General features: G+C 35.1%; 2 protein-coding genes across 2 annotated transcripts; both read right to left on the minus strand.

Moving 5' to 3' along the window:
* Positions 1-77: 77 nt before the first annotated feature.
* LOC114381881 (ABC transporter B family member 21-like) lies at positions 78-5,741 on the minus strand. Its single transcript, XM_028341105.1, has 12 exons — positions 5,207-5,741; positions 5,063-5,117; positions 4,785-4,960; positions 4,472-4,693; positions 4,142-4,380; positions 3,484-4,009; positions 3,014-3,287; positions 2,050-2,915; positions 1,553-1,819; positions 1,143-1,406; positions 780-1,073; positions 78-634 (listed from the first exon to the last, which is right to left on the minus strand). The coding sequence occupies exons 1-12, from the start codon at positions 5,471-5,473 to the stop codon at positions 281-283; spliced, it is 3,804 nt and encodes a 1,267-aa protein (XP_028196906.1). The 5' UTR covers positions 5,474-5,741; the 3' UTR covers positions 78-280.
* Positions 5,742-8,162: 2,421 nt separating this feature from the next.
* On the minus strand, positions 8,163-14,322 carry LOC114382281 (ABC transporter B family member 11-like). The gene is made up of 13 exons (XM_028341584.1): positions 14,141-14,322; positions 13,502-13,832; positions 13,344-13,398; positions 13,076-13,251; positions 12,746-12,967; positions 12,419-12,657; positions 11,744-12,269; positions 11,318-11,591; positions 10,325-11,202; positions 9,783-10,049; positions 9,353-9,616; positions 8,971-9,261; positions 8,163-8,844 (listed from the first exon to the last, which is right to left on the minus strand). Exons 1-13 carry the CDS (start codon positions 14,317-14,319, stop codon positions 8,494-8,496), a joined length of 4,053 nt encoding a protein of 1,350 aa, XP_028197385.1. The 5' UTR covers positions 14,320-14,322; the 3' UTR covers positions 8,163-8,493.
* Between the last annotated feature and the right edge of the window lie 1,531 nt (positions 14,323-15,853).

Raw genomic sequence — 15,853 nt, forward strand, 5'->3', positions numbered from 1 at the left:
CAAGTTCTACTTAGTAAACTAGTAACCAATTCTTGTGAAGGATCTTTATGTAAAAAGTTATATAAATGAGAGTGACATACGAGAATCATTTCCTAAAACAAGAAACAAAATTAACAATTTCTTGCACTACTTTCAAGAAAAAAATATTGCATAGTATAGCTAAACAAAGCCATCAGAGTGACATTTAAATATGATTCATCATTGAAAAGGACAAAAATCCCGAGCAAGTAATTTTTCCCAGATACAATCAGCAAAGAGTAAGGGTCAGGGACTCAAGGAACTAAGATGTAGAAGCACTTGTATGCAATGCCACTAAGGAAGCATAGTCACCTCCTTTGTTGAGTAATGCTTCGTGCTTTCCCTTCTCTGCTATGACCCCGTTTTTAACTACTGCAATTAAATCTGCACCCTTTATAGTTGATAACCTATGAGCCACTACTATTGTGGTTCGGTCCACCATAACACGGTCTAGTGCATCCTGAACCACTTTTTCAGACTCGGCATCAAGAGCACTTGTGGCTTCATCTAGTAGTAATATTTTTGGATTCTTCACTATAGCTCGTGCAATTGCCACCCGCTGCTTCTGCCCTCCAGATAGTTGAATCCCTCTCTCCCCTACTATTGTGTCATAACCCTGCATGTATAAAATATTGTTCTCGAGAATTAAGACAATCAGACCTATGTTCATTTGGCGTCTAAATGACTTGTACTAATTCAGAATTTTGAAGATACACCAGTTGGACTAGTCCTCAAGAGATTGAGTTGACTATGTAATTTACCTTCTGCAAACTACAAGTGAAGTTGTGAGCATTTGCCAGTTCTGCTGCAGCTATAATTTCTGCCTCTGTTGCATCACCGCCCTTTCCATATGCAATATTGGCTCGGATGGTGTCATTAAACAGCACAGGCTCTTGGCTCACCAGGCCCATCTGTTGTCTTAGCCATTTAATTTGCATCCTTTGGATTTCGTTTCGGTCCAGTGTAATGTGACCTGAATCTAGGTCATAAAACCTTTGTAATAGTGAAATCACTGTTGATTTTCCACTTCCACTTTCTCCAACCAGTGCAACTGTCTGTTTATTTTAACAGTATAGTCAATTTATAGTAGAGAAGAAGACAAGATGTGCTAATTAGAAAGTTACCTTGCCACTATGAATGGTCAAACTAAGATCTCTGAATATTTGAACATCAGGTCTGGTAGGATACTTGAAACTGACATGGTTAAATTCAATCTCTCCCTTGACTTCTTCCAATGTCAATCCAGAGTCATCACTTGGGTCAATTTGTGACTTCTGGTCAAGAATAGCAAATACAGAAGCGGCAGCACTTTTTGAATTACTTGAATCAGGGACCAAAGAGCCAGATTGCGAAATTCCCATAGCTGTCATGCTGAGAGCAAAAAAGACCTGCAAATCAGGATCAAGAAAAATGGTGAAGTCTCGTGCACAGAGACATATTATCTCAGTGAATAATAGCTTAGCAATGACTGTGACAACAAGAAGAAAAGTGATGGAAATTTTGACTTGGTGAACAAGTTAGGAGAGTAACTTACGCGGAAAACATCTGAGAATGTTGATTTTCCATCCTCTATAAGTCGAGCTCCAGCATAGAAACTGCATGCATAAACTGCATACAGCATGAAGAATGATACCCCATAACTAATTCCACTTATTATTCCTCGCCTTATGCCTGTCCTAATTGGTCCTTCACATTTTTCCTGGTATAATTTCATCACCTTCTTTTCAGAACAGAAAGAAGCAACTGTTCTTATACTCCCTACAGCATCATTTGCCACTTGACTTGCTTCCTCATACAGTTTCTGTTAGGTAAATACAATATTAATACCCATAACATATAGATAAGACAAAAGCATATTCAGAGCACATTTTTTTCACACTGTTGATCCATGTCTCTATCTTAGTGTGGTGCCGAAAATAAAAAATGAAATGTAGAAAGAAATCTTCACTTTCACTGAAGTTGAAAACACAGATATTTCCATATTCATTCACAATTTTTTAGTTGGTAGCTTAGAGGAAGTCAAAAACAAACCTTTGAATTTGCGCTGAATCCCTTCAAGAACTTGAATTGCACGTATCCATTTAGTACTAATAAAGGTGCCAAAGCAAGCATTATAAGAGCAAGCTGCCAGCTTGCTTCAAAAGCAATTACCAAGCCACCTACTGCTGTAGCAATATTTTGAACCAACAAACCAAGTGCATCCCCAACCAAAGCTCGAACAGCAGCTACATCAGAAGAAAGCCTTGCTCCAATTGCTCCACTTGAATGTTCAGCTTCATCGAACCAACTAACTTCCATGTGAACTACTTTCTCAAAACACAATTTCCGAATCCTTTTGATCAACTTACCACCAGCAACGCCAAAAAGGTAGAATCTACAAGGAGGCATGATAAATGATACCACGCCAAGCACAACAAATAATAATGCCCAAAGTTTTGAATCTTTACGAAGCTCATCAGCTGGCTCATAGAAAATACTAATCATTTTGGACATAAAGATTGCAACAATGGGTAATAACACCCCATTTATTATTGCAGCTATACTCCCTGCCAGTAAGACTGGAGTCTCAGGTTTGTTTAAATATGCCAGGCGATAGAGTGGCACTTCCGGTGGTGAAGAAACTGTTGGAGATGTTTGAGGCACTCCACCTGCAGGTTCCAAGAAGCCAACCGCATGTGATTCTGAGAATGAGTTACGACCACTGCTTCCAACTTCTGATGATCTTTGACTTATAGCCTGTAAGAAAGATCTTTGACTTGACTGTCTTCCAAAATGTGCAGTACCTTCTAGCTTGTCTGTGTCATTTGCAACATTTTGTCCTGACCTTTTAACTTCTTGCAGTCTAATGAGCTGACTATAGGCTCCAATAGGATCCCTTGTAAGCTCAGCATGTGAACCTGATCATGGAAAAATATAATAATGCAATAAGGTATATAAACATTTGAGAAATGAGTCATGGAGAAATTAGATTTCTATTACTGTATGTCCTGTTTACCTCTTTCAACTATTTTTCCTTGATGCATAACAGCAATGCTATCAGCATTCCTTATAGTACTTAAGCGGTGGGCTACAATGACAGTTGTTCGGTTTATCATTATTCTGTTCAATGCCTCCTGTACAATTTTCTCAGATTCAGCATCAAGGGCACTTGTAGCTTCATCCAGAAGTAGGATTCTTGGGTCTTTCAAAATTGCTCTTGCTATTGCAACTCTTTGCTTTTGACCCCCAGAGAGCTGAGCCCCATGCTCACCAACCATTGTGTCTAGTCCCTACGTTCATTATTATACAAAATTACAGAGGTAAAAGGAACATTCAGTATAGTAATAGAAGTAAGAATTCTTTTACTTAAGTCTTATATAGTATTGCAGATAAAGATAATCCTGACAAAGGTTGAGAACATTTCAAACTGTTAAGCAGTAATTCACTATGCATTTTTGACATTTAAATGGAGATTCAAGGGTTGACCTGAGGAAGTTTATCTATAAATTTGGCGGCATTAGCTAGTTCTGCTGCAGCTCTGATTTCTTCAACAGTTGCACCATCCTTGCCATAGGCAATATTCTCTTTAATACTGCATGTAAAGAGAACTGGTTCCTGGCTAACTAGGCCTATTTTCTGTCTGATCCATTTCAGTTTGAATTCTTTGAGGTTGATACTGTCAATGAGAACTTCACCTGCCTGTGGATCATAAAATCTCTCTATCAAACCAACAACTGTGGATTTCCCACTCCCACTTTCTCCTACCAAAGCTGTTGTAGTGCCGCTTGGTATTGAAAGAGAAAATCCATTGAATATCAGTTCATCAGGTCTAGTAGGATAACTAAAGCAAACCTCCCTAAGTTCTATATCTCCACGGATGTCATCAAGCTGCCGACCAGTAGTGTCATAAGCATCAATTTCTGGCTTCCTTTTAATTGTTTCAAACATCTTAAAGGCTGCAGCTTGTCCTGCAGCAAAAGCACTCAAGCTTGGTGATGCCTGCCCAAGAGACCTGGGATTCAAAATCTAGTTAGGTAGGATGACATAGCCTCTTTTCATATCTTCTGAGTTTTCAGATAGGTGGAGGGAGTCCATTTTAGAAATTGTAGGCTCACATTAAGAAAGAGGAACGCACACAACTTACATGGAGCCTGTCAATACAGCCATAATTACTGTCACAACCTCTCCTCCTGTGTATCCTTTCTCTATTACCATTTTTGCACCAAACCATGTAGCCAAACTATAACTGCAGTTAAAAACAAAATAGAGAGAACCAAACCCCAAACCAGTAGCTAGTGCTTCTTGCACTCCAGCCCTATAAGCTTTGATTATGGACTGATTATATTTATCTATAGCTTGCTTCTCCCCGGTGAATGATGCAACCTGCATTGGATAAATGGAAATCATTTATATATTCTTCGGCAATATCAAAAAGAAAAAAGTAAGGAGTTCTTTTTTTGGTTAGGGTGCATACAGTTCTGACAGAACCTATTGTCTGCTCTACTATACTTGCTGCTATAGAATAAGCCGCTTGTGCCCTGGATGATGCTTTCGTAATGATCAGGCCTAGCATAGAACCACACAAAACAAGAGGTGGAATACTAGAAAGCATGACAAGAGTTAGAAGCCATCCCCTGCTGAATGCTATTACAAAGCCGCCAACGAAAGTTGTCATCAACTGTATGAACTGTGCCACCTGGAATGAAAAGGGGGAAAACAATGAAGAAACAAATTTAGCTTAAACAAGATGATAATGATTTAAAACTCGTGTGGTGTTTCGTTAATACCTTCTCACCCATGGCATCTTGAATAAGAACAGTGTCACCTGACATCCTTCCAACAACCTCTCCAGTTCTAGTTTCTTTATCAAAGAAGCTGACATCTTGCCTCAAAATATTTTGAAGGTATAACCCTCTAATTCTTGCAGCTTGTCTCTCCCCCGTGATCATCCAGCAAGTCAACTCTGATACACAGCAAACCAGGTTTCTTTTTGGGTTACAAGGAGCCAAACTAATTAGTTAGCTATTTACACTGTAAGATCAAGTAGATAATCTGATGTACTTACGCAAAAGCGACGCAAAAAAGGTACCCACGGCCAAGTATACAAATTTCAGTGACACCTGAACACAGTAATTTATTGTGAAGTGTTAAGTCTGAGAATGTTAAGTTACTAATACACCTATAGTAAACGGGATTAGTGAGGAACTACCTTAGAAACTTCATCAACAACTTCGTTGGAGTTTTCGGTTGCTCCAAATGCATTGATCATATTTCCAAATATCAAAGTCATTAAGGGCATGGAGATTCCATTCCCAATAGCACCAACAGCCCCCACAAACATCAACAAATGATCCAAAGGATCAGCAAATGAGAAAAGCTTGTATAAGGGTACCGTTTTGGCAGATTCATCTTTGACCTTGCTCTTTGAATCTTGCTTGATGTCAGAATCTCCATACAAGTCAATATTCTCTGCCATTTTCTTGTTGGAAGGCTTTACACACTCCTCTACTAATTAGTAATCACTGTTAACGGAAAACACCTGCACAAAATGCATTATAGGTTGAAGTTAGTAAACACAAGATTGTGCTCTCCAAAGTGTAAACTCATAGTGAAATCTCTTCTCCTTTTTTTTTTTTTTGTTCTTGGATTGTTGTGTGTGAACTGAGTTTGTGCAGAAGATGACGACATTTTTTTTAATGGGGTTCTGTATTCAGACTCAGTCAAACACAAGAAATACTTCAGCAGAGAAAATCAAGAGTCAACTTTGAAAAAATGTACTTCAGCAGAAGTTAAGCGACGTAAAATGACAAGTTAACAACAAAAACTACATCAAGCAGTGGAGAGAATCGGTGGAAAAAGCTGAAGCTTTTACAACCAAAAATATTTTAGAAGAATAAAAACAGAAAGAAGTGAACCTTTTACAACCAAAAAACTGAAGCAATTTCTACCTTAACAGAAACATGGAAAACTAGTCGTAGGATGCAGCAGAAATAAATAGTTGGAAAGTAACAAGTTCCACCTTGGATGGTTCATGCTGTACAACATTAGTTAAATATTTTAAGAAAAAATAGAAAATTTGAATCAGTGAATTACTTAGCCCGCAAGTTAATCAAATTATAATCCGAAATTATGTTTTAGCTGTCTAGCCACATCAATTGATTTGATTTGTATAGTGTTGAAATTAAGATAATTATTTTATTAAAAAAAAGTAAATGATTCATCATCGGTGTCATACCTCTGACCAAAGTTTTTTCATCATTTTCTTCAGATTCACTGTCAAGTTTGAAATTTCTTTCAAATAAAATATAACTCAAGAACATTTGTATTTATCCTTTGGAAGAGATTAACATTGTGTTTGGTATAACAGAAGCGAAAAGAAAGTCAGTGAAAGTGTGTGTTTGTTTGAGTGGTAGAAAAGAGATTTTTTAAGAAAAAAAAAAACATAGGACCCACCTGGTAGAAATTCTCTATCAGCTCGAAGAGCATCTACCAAATGCAGCAGTTTCATACGCCCAAAAAATAAATTTAATGAAGGATTATTTATTAGGAAAAAAAGTTTTTTTTTAATTGAGATTCGCGTAATTTAATGAAGTTAATTAATTTTTTACTTTTTGTCTTAAGTCAAATAACTATTTATTCAAATTAAAATTACGCTCATCTTACTCGTGGTATTTGGTTACACAATCGAATAAATGCAACAAAAACTTACATTTTTATGTCAGACCTCTGAATCAAGTGTAAACTTTTTTTTTTATTATTATAAATCAACTTTCGTTAATAAGATTCAATTATCTAATTTATCAAGATTAAAAAAATAATTAATTTAATTTATAACGATAAATTTGTCCTAGATTTATTTTTTTTAAAATACCATTATTGTTAATATTTGTCTATCTTCTAAATGAATGTTAATATGACTTCTTTCTAGAGAAATTTTTAGTCTAAAAAAATTAATACAAAAAATAATATGAATTGGATCGTATATAAAAAAACAAATTTAAAAAATTTTATCTTATAAATAGTAATGGAGGTAATAGCTTATCTTTTTAAACAGATCTATTACTATCTGTCTATTAAAAGTCTACACTTCCATGTTGCATGTCGCTCAAAAAAATTTATATCCAAAAACCCTCTTTTTTTGTGCCTTTTTTTCATTTTTTTTTTTAAATTTAGTCTTCTCTCAATCCTCTATCATTATCAAAATGTGAGATTTATATTCGATACGAAATATTTAACTTTTATATTTATTTATTTTTTCTAATATTACCTTACATCTATAGCAATTTATAACTGTAAATATGTTTTAGGTTATCGATAAATTAGCCAATCTTATTTTAGATTCTTAATAAAAAAAATTATTTACGTTCAATTTTTAATAAAACAAGAAAGTTGTTTTTGATTTTTATTATTTTGTTTTAATTACTTATTTTAATATATTTATTATCATTTCAGTCTCTATAAATCTATAAGGTTTTTCAGGAGTTTATAAGCTTTATTGACCAGCTTGTAAACTATTTTAAGTCAAGTTTAAATTTTACTGGCTTTTTTTTTTGTTTTCAATTTTATAGTTATTATTTTATTTGAAATTTTATTTTATCATTTTATTTAATTTAAAAATCATATTATCCTTTTTTATTATTTAAAAAATTTATCTTATCTAATTTATCATTCCTACTTGCACATGTGGGTTGTCATCATCATATCATTCCTTGAGGCTAGAAAATATTTGAATCATATCAGTCTTACAATTATTTGTTGAATTATCTTTATTTATTTTAAATTATATGATCTAATTTAAATAGAATTTTAAATATATATTATTAGTTTTAAATAGAATATTTAATTTGTATTATGCTTAGTAGTTACGCAAATAAAAGACATATACATCCAAGTTTTCTTGTATAAATAGAAAAATAAATATCTAAGAAAACTAGCAGGAACATGGGTTTTTCCGTTATTATGAAAAACTCAAGTGAAAGATCATAATGATAACAACTAATTCATGTATGTGGGCATACATCAAAATTAGGAACATGGGTTTTTCCGTTATTATGAGATTCGGTCAAAATTGATTAGATTTTTCAAAGTATCTAAAATCATTATTTTTTCAAAACTAGAATTGGAACAATTACAGAATCGTCATCCAGTAATCCTTTGGAAATATCTAAAGTTAAGAAAAAATCTCATTACAATCACGATTAATATTAAGGTGGGTTTAGTTTAGAGGATGAAAAATAAAAAATAAAAATTTGAATTGAAATAAAATCTAAAATCTGCAAGTCTTATTAAAAAAAAACACAAAATTTATCTTTAATATTATTTTCATCTTTCCTTCCAAACATTCTTGGAGCCATCGGAATTAGGATGGGCAAATCATACATGATCATCTATGAACCCACAGACTTGAATATGTTGACAAACAAGTGTTAATCTGAGATGTGTGATAGTTAGGCTGTCCTCAAAGACTTTTCCTTCCATGTAACGAGCTGTAATGCTTCATGTAGAAGCACTTGTATGCAATGCTACTAAAGAAGCATAGTCACCTCCCTTGTTGAGTAATGCTTCATGCTTGCCCTTCTCTGCTATGACCCCATTTTTAACTACTGCAATTAAATCTGCACCCTTTATAGTAGATAGCCTATGAGCCACTACTATTGTGGTTCGGTCCACCATAACACGGTCTAGTGCATCCTGAACCACTTTTTCAGACTCCGCATCCAGTGCACTTGTGGCTTCATCTAGTAGTAATATTTTCGGACTCTTCACTATAGCTCGTGCAATTGCCACACGCTGCTTCTGTCCCCCAGATAATTGAACTCCTCGCTCCCCTACTAACGTGTCATAACCCTGCATATTGTTTTCAACATTTCAGATCTGCATTCATATGCTGTCTAAATAACATGTACTAATTCAGAATTTTGAGGATGCCTATAGTTTAACTAAATATTGGATCAATAGAATACTGCAATTTACCTTCTGCAAACTACTAATGAAGGTATGAGCATTTGCCAATTCTGCTGCAGTTATAATTTCTGCCTCGGTTGCGTCTGCTTTTCCATATGCAATATTGGCTCGGATGGTGTCATTAAACAGCACAGGCTCTTGACTCACCAGGCCCATCTGTTGTCTCAGCCATTTAACTTGCATCCTTTGGATTTCTGTTCCATCCAGTGTAATGTGACCTGAGTCTGGGTCATAAAATCTTTGTAATAATGAAATCACTGTTGATTTTCCACTTCCACTTTCTCCAACCAGTGCTACTGTCTGTTTATTGTATCAGTATACTCAATCCATTAGTTTAGGAAGAACAAATTAGAGTAGTGAAGAAGGCAAGATGTGCAAATTAGAAAGTTACCTTGCCACTATGAATGGTCAAGCTAAGATCTCTGAATATTTGAACATCGGGTCGGGTAGGATACTTGAAACTGACATGCTTAAGTTCAATCTCTCCCTTGAATTCTTCCAGTGTCATTCCAGTGTCATCGCTTGGGTCTATTTCTGACTTTCGGTCAAGAATGGCAAATATGGAAGCAGCAGCACCTTTTGCTTTAGTTGAATCAGGGACCAAAGAGCCAGATTGAGAGATTCCTATGGCGGCCATGCTGAGAGCAAAAAAGACCTGCAAATGAAGAGACACAAAATCATCAATGCCAGAAATTTGATGCAAACCTTGTACATTGGACCACCCTATCTTACTGATTAATGACTTGGCAGCAATTGTGACAATGAGAAGAGAAAAGTGATAGAATATTTTACATTGTCAACAAGTTAAGAGAGTAACTTACCCGGAAAACATCTGTGAATGTTGCTTTTCTATCCTCGACCAGTCGAGCTCCAGCATAAAAACTGGTTGCATAAACTGAATACAGCACAAAGAATGATACTCCAAAACTAATTCCACTTATTATCCCTTGCCTTTTGCCTGTCTTAATTGGTCCTTCACATTTTTCCTGGTATAATTCCATCACCTTCTCTTCAGCACAGAAAGAAGCAACTGTTCTTATACTCCCCACAGCATCATTTGCCACTTGGCTTGCTTCCTCATACAATTTCTGTGGGCATATAGAATATCAGACTATCAGTATTCATAACATATAGCTAAGTCAAAAATGCATTCTGAGCATATGCTTGTAACATTATTGATCCATGCTCATTAACATGAGTAAACTCTCCTCTCCTGTTAGTATGATTTCAAAAATGTTTAAAGAAATGGATTAATTACTTATAATCAAAATTATCACTCCACCTCCCCCCAAGTTGAGAACACATATTTTCATATTATTCATTCACAATGTTGGTTGAGACTTAGTAGAAGTCAGGAACAAACCTTTGTATCTGCACTGAATCCTTTTAAGAACTTGAATTGCAGATATCCATTTAGTCCTAGAAGAGGCACCAAAGCAAGGATTATAAGAGCAAGCTGCCAGCTCGATTCAAAGGCAATTACCAATCCAGCTATTGCTGTGGCAGTATTTTGAACCAGCAAACCAAGTGCATCCCCAACCAAAGCTCGAACAGAAGCTGCATCAGTAGAAAGCCTTGCTCCAATTGCTCCACTTGAATTCTCAGCTTCATCAAACCAACTTACTTCCATGTGAACTACTTTCTCAAAACACATTTTCCGAATCCTTTGGATCAACTTACCCCCAGCAACACCAAAAAAGTAGAATCTACCAGGATAAACAAGGAATGATACTGCCCCAAGTCCAACAAATACTATTGCCCAGACTTTTGAATCTTTACGGAGTTCATGAGCTGGCTCATAGAAAATACTTATCATTTTGGAAAGCAATAGACCAAAAACAGGTAATATTACTCCGGTTATCACTGCAGATACAGTCCCCATCAGTAACACTAGAATCTCTGGCTTGTTTAGGTAAGCCAGGCGATAAAGAGGCACTTCTGGTGGTGAAGGAGCTGTTGAAGGAGGATCTTGAGGCCCTTCACCTGCAGGTTCTATGAAGCCAACAGATGTGGGCACACCAAATGATGCTGAGAATGAATGGCGGCCACTGTTTCCTACTCCCAGTGACTCTTGGCTTATAGATCGTAAGAAAGAAGACCTTTTACTTGAATGTCTTCCAGAATGTACTATACTTTCAGGCTCTCTGACATCTATATTCTTTTCTAATCTTTTAATTTCTTGTAGTCTGATAAGCTGGCTATAGGCTCCATCAGGATCCTTGGTGAGCTCAACATGTGAACCTGATCAATTGAAAAGTATATTAATAAGGCAATGAGATATATAAACATTTAGTTTTCACGAGCCTTCTTAAAATGGAATCATGGAAAAGATAGATTTACTATATAATATGTTTACCTCTTTCAACTATTTTTCCTAGATGGATTACAGCAATGGTATCAGCATTCCTTATAGTACTCAAGCGGTGGGCTACTATGACAGTTGTTCTGTTTATCATTATTCTGTCCAATGCCTCTTGTACAATCCGCTCTGATTCAGTGTCAAGGGCACTTGTAGCTTCATCCAAAAGTAGGATTCTTGGATCTTTCAAAATTGCTCTTGCTATTGCAACTCTCTGCTTTTGACCCCCAGAGAGCTGAGTACCATGCTCACCAACCATTGTGTCTAGTCCCTAAGTTCATAATTCATACAAAATTATTGAGGTTAAAGGACCTCTTTAATAATAAAGATAGAAGTAAGAAAAATTTTCCTTTGCCTTATACACTTTGAAGAATTGGAATTCACTATGCAGTTTCTACATTTAAATGGGGTTTAAGAGCTCACCTGAGGAAGTTTATCTATAAATTTGGCAGCATTAGCAAGTTCTGCTGCAGCTCTGATTTCTTCATCAGTTGCACCATCCTTGCCATAGGCAATATTCTCTTTAATGCTACAAGTAAAGAGAACTGGTTCCTGGCTGACTAGGCCAATTTTCTGTCTGATCCATTTCAGTTGAAATTCTCTGAGGTTGATACCATCAATAAGCACTGCACCAGACTGTGGATCATAAAATCTCTCTATCAAACTAACAACTGTGGATTTCCCACTCCCACTTTGTCCTACCAAAGCTGCGGTAGTGCCACTTGGTATTGAAAGAGAAAATCCATTGAATATCAGTTCATCAGGTCTTGTAGGATAACTAAAGCAAACCTCCCGAAGCTCTATATCACCACGAATGTCTTCAAGCTTCCGACCAGTAGTGTCATAGGCATCAATTTCTGGCTTCCTTTTAATTGTTTCAAACATCTTAAAGGCTGCAGCTTGTCCTGCAGCAAAAGCACTCAAGCTTGGAGATGCCTGCCCTAGAGACCTGGGATTGGAATCATAGTTAGTTAGTATAATATAATATCTAATTATCTATTCATATCTTCTGAGTTTTCAAATGGGAGGAGGGAGTCAACTCAGTCAAGTTTAGAAATTGTAGGTTCATTTTAAGAAAGAAAAAGAAACACAACTCACATGGAGCCAGTCAATACAGCAAATATTACAGTCAAAACCTTGCCTCCAGTATATCCTTTCTCTATTATCATTTTTGCACCAAACCATACAGCCAGACCATAACTGCAGATAAAAACAAAGTAGAGCAAACCAAATCCCAAACCAGAGGCTAGTGCCTCTTGCACTCCAGTCTTATATGCCTTGTTTAAGGACTGATTGTATTTGGCTATAGCTAGCCTCTCCCCAGTAAATGATGCAACCTGCATTGGAGAGATAAAGGTCATTTATATACTGATTATACTCTGCAATAAAAAAAAATGAAGAGTTTGTTTTTGCTGGTGTGCATACAGTTCGGATAGAACCAATTGTCTGCTCTACTACACTTGCTGCTGTAGAATAAGCAGCTTGTCCTTCGGATGATGCTCTTGAAATAATCACAGTTATCATAGCACCAGACATGACAAGGAGTGGAATACAAGCTAACATGACAACAGTTAAAAGCCATCCCTTGATGAATGCTACAACAAAACCTCCAAAGAAAGTTGATATTAACTGTATGAACTGTCCCACCTGGTATCAAACCGGAGATAAACAATTAAACAACCTTAAACTATTGTTTTGATGGTAGTTACGCGAAAACGACTTGGTGATGATTTATGTATAGTGATTCATTAATACCTTTTCACCCATGGCATCTTGAATAAGAACTGTATCACCTGACATCCTTCCAACAACCTCTCCAGTATTAGTCTCTTTATCAAAGAAACTGACATCTTGCCTCAAAATTGTTTGAAGGTATAATCCTCTAATTCTTGCAGCTTGTCTGTCCCCAGTGATCATCCAGCATGTCAACTCTGGTACATAAAACAAGGTTTCTTTTTTAGTCATAATGAGCCAAACTAAATAGTTAGATTGTAAGCACAAACAGATAATCTGATATACTTACGCAAAAATGACGCGAAAAAGGTACCCACAGCCAAGTATACAAATTTCAGAGACACCTGAACACAGTAATTCATTGCAAAATGTTAAATTCTAACTTCTAATGATACTGCTTCACAAATATAAACTAGTAACAGAAAAAGGGGTTGTTGAGGAAAATACCTTGGAAACTTCATCGACGACCTCATTGGTGTTACTGGATTCTCCAAATGCATTGATCATATTTCCAAATATCAGAGTCATTAAGGGCAAGGAGATTCCATTCCCAATAGCACCAACAGTTCCCACAAACATCAACAAATGATCCAAAGGATCAGCAAATGAAAAAAGCCTGTATAAGGGTACTGTTTTGGCGGGTTCATCTTTGGCCTCACTCTTCTTTGAGTCTTGATTGCTGTTACTGTAAGTGTTAGGATCTCCATTCACACTGATATCCCCTTCCATTTCAATGTAGAAAGACTCCTTTTGCTCACAAACCCCTCTACCAATGACTCTAAATCGAAAAAAACTGCATCAATTCTAGTAACACACAACAACAAAGTGCTCTTCAAACAGTAACTTCGTCATGAAATCTCATCAATTCTTTTTTTCTTTTTCTTTTTTTCCTGGTTTGTTGTGTTTACATGAATTTGTGAAGAAGGTAAAGTGCAATTAATGTCATATTTCGAAGTTCACACTCGGTTGTCAAGTTTGAAAAGATTTCAGCATATATAAAGATAATGGCAACAAGTTAACTCCAACAAAAACTAAATCAAACAATGGAGAGATTGGAATGCATGCAAAACAGAAGAAGAAATGAACCTTTTACAACAAGAAGCTGAAGCAATTAGTGCCTTCTGAGAAGATGGCCGGAAAACTAGCCGTAGAAAGCAACAAGAGAGGAATGAATTAAAAAATAAATTGTCGGTTGGGAAGTTGAACCCGGTTGCCAACTTATATATAGTAGGATCATAGTTCAATGAGTTCATACTATATAGCATTGGTCAAATTAATTAGAAGAGTGGATTTTCACATTTCTTTGCCTGCAAGTAAGTCAGTAATCCTAGTCCAATTTTTCTTCTGATTATTCAGGTCCCAAACTAATTGATTTGTGTGGTTTCTGAAATTATGAGTATTTAATTAAAAAAGTTTGTGGCTATAATCTTCCCATCGGCCTTTTTTTTCCAACTTTTTAACATTAATACATTACTCATCACTGTTAGGACTTTTTCGTCAATGTTTTAAAAGTCAAATAATTATGAGTATTTAATTAAAAAAAAGTTGGCGGCTATAATCATCCCAACGAACTTGTTTTAAAAGTCAAATGAGATACCTGAGATAGAGGAAAACAGGAGGCAATTTCTCAAAAATATTTCATGAACTAAAATCAAATATAAAAATATTTCAAATAATAAAATAAATAAATAAAATAAAAATTAGATAATAATATCAAAATAAACTATATTATAAATATGAAAATCATATTTAAGATCATAATTCATAAAGTAACTCTTAGAATGAATAATGGAAGAGACCTAACTCTCTCGAAACTCGTCTTAGGACTTGAGTATTTCTTAACAAACCTTAAAAGTTAAGTCAAAAGATAAAAGTTGTCCTTCACTTATATATATACTAATGTGAAATTACTTTTAGTCGATGTAAAATTTATATTATTAAGATTTATATTATTTTAAACAGACCTTCTCATGCACCACATTTTTTGGACTTAAAGCAACAAATGATGAGTAATCAGAGCATAAGCGAAGCCGAGGTTCCATAACAAAAACTCATTGGAAATGAAAAATATTTTACAAAGGGATTAGAATTTTTTTTATTTTACTTTCATCTTATTGGAATTCGTGTCACAATAATTTTAACGTAAATCAAGCATGCATCTAACTGGTTGGTTGCTTCCTTGGTAGTCACGGATGTGACGACTGCAGAGAGATTAGTCGTTCCGTACTCTTCAAAAAATAGAATAAAATCCAAAGACGCGTTACTTTACGTGATGCCCAAATAAGATAACGTACTTTTCTTACTCCCCAAGTGCCGGTTTTTCTTTTCCACTTTTTATAATGAGAACTTCAGAAAAAGCATCAAAAGTCTTTAATAAAAATAATTTATGACAAATCTCATGTTTGTCATAATGAATAAGAAAAATAGAAAAAAAGAAAACAATGTAAGAAAGAATTTTTGAATGAACAAAACTCACTCATTACATAAATATAATTAGTTACATAAGTAATTAACTTAAATAATTAAATTAATTTATATCTCTAATAATTTACTATATGAAAAAATAGGAATTATTTAATCTTCATTTAAATATTTAAAAATGTCAATAAAAAATATTAGCTACCTTTTAACCATATCTTTAATTTAATATACAAATGTTGAAAATTTTCAATGTTATTAGGCATCAAATTAGAAAATCTTTTATTTTTAGAAAATGAGGAATGACGCAACATTAACCACATGCTCTTGCTGTTTTAGTTTTCAGTGTTGCTGAATTTCTTGGCAATAATAATTACTAGT

Source organism: Glycine soja, chromosome 13 (assembly GCF_004193775.1).
Source record: "Glycine soja cultivar W05 chromosome 13, ASM419377v2, whole genome shotgun sequence".
NCBI lineage: Eukaryota > Viridiplantae > Streptophyta > Magnoliopsida > Fabales > Fabaceae > Glycine > Glycine soja.

What these genes read in the sequence shown, in the direction of transcription:
- LOC114382281 (XM_028341584.1), bottom strand. Translation starts at nt 14,319, where the DNA reads ATGCTATATAGTATGAACTCATTGAACTATGATCCTACTATATATAAG. An exon ending in TCGTCGATGAAGTTTCCAAG is followed by an intron (nt 13,399 to 13,501) that starts GTATTTTCCTCA and finishes TACTGTGTTCAG; the next exon opens with GTGTCTCTGAAATTTGTATA. An exon ending in GATTCAGTGCAGATACAAAG is followed by an intron (nt 10,050 to 10,324) that starts GTTTGTTCCTGA and finishes ATATGCCCACAG; the next exon opens with AAATTGTATGAGGAAGCAAG.
- LOC114381881 (XM_028341105.1), bottom strand. Translation starts at nt 5,473, where the DNA reads ATGGCAGAGAATATTGACTTGTATGGAGATTCTGACATCAAGCAAGAT. An exon ending in TTGTTGATGAAGTTTCTAAG is followed by an intron (nt 5,118 to 5,206) that starts GTAGTTCCTCAC and finishes TACTGTGTTCAG; the next exon opens with GTGTCACTGAAATTTGTATA. An exon ending in TCACTTGTAGTTTGCAGAAG is followed by an intron (nt 635 to 779) that starts GTAAATTACATA and finishes TTATACATGCAG; the next exon opens with GGTTATGACACAATAGTAGG.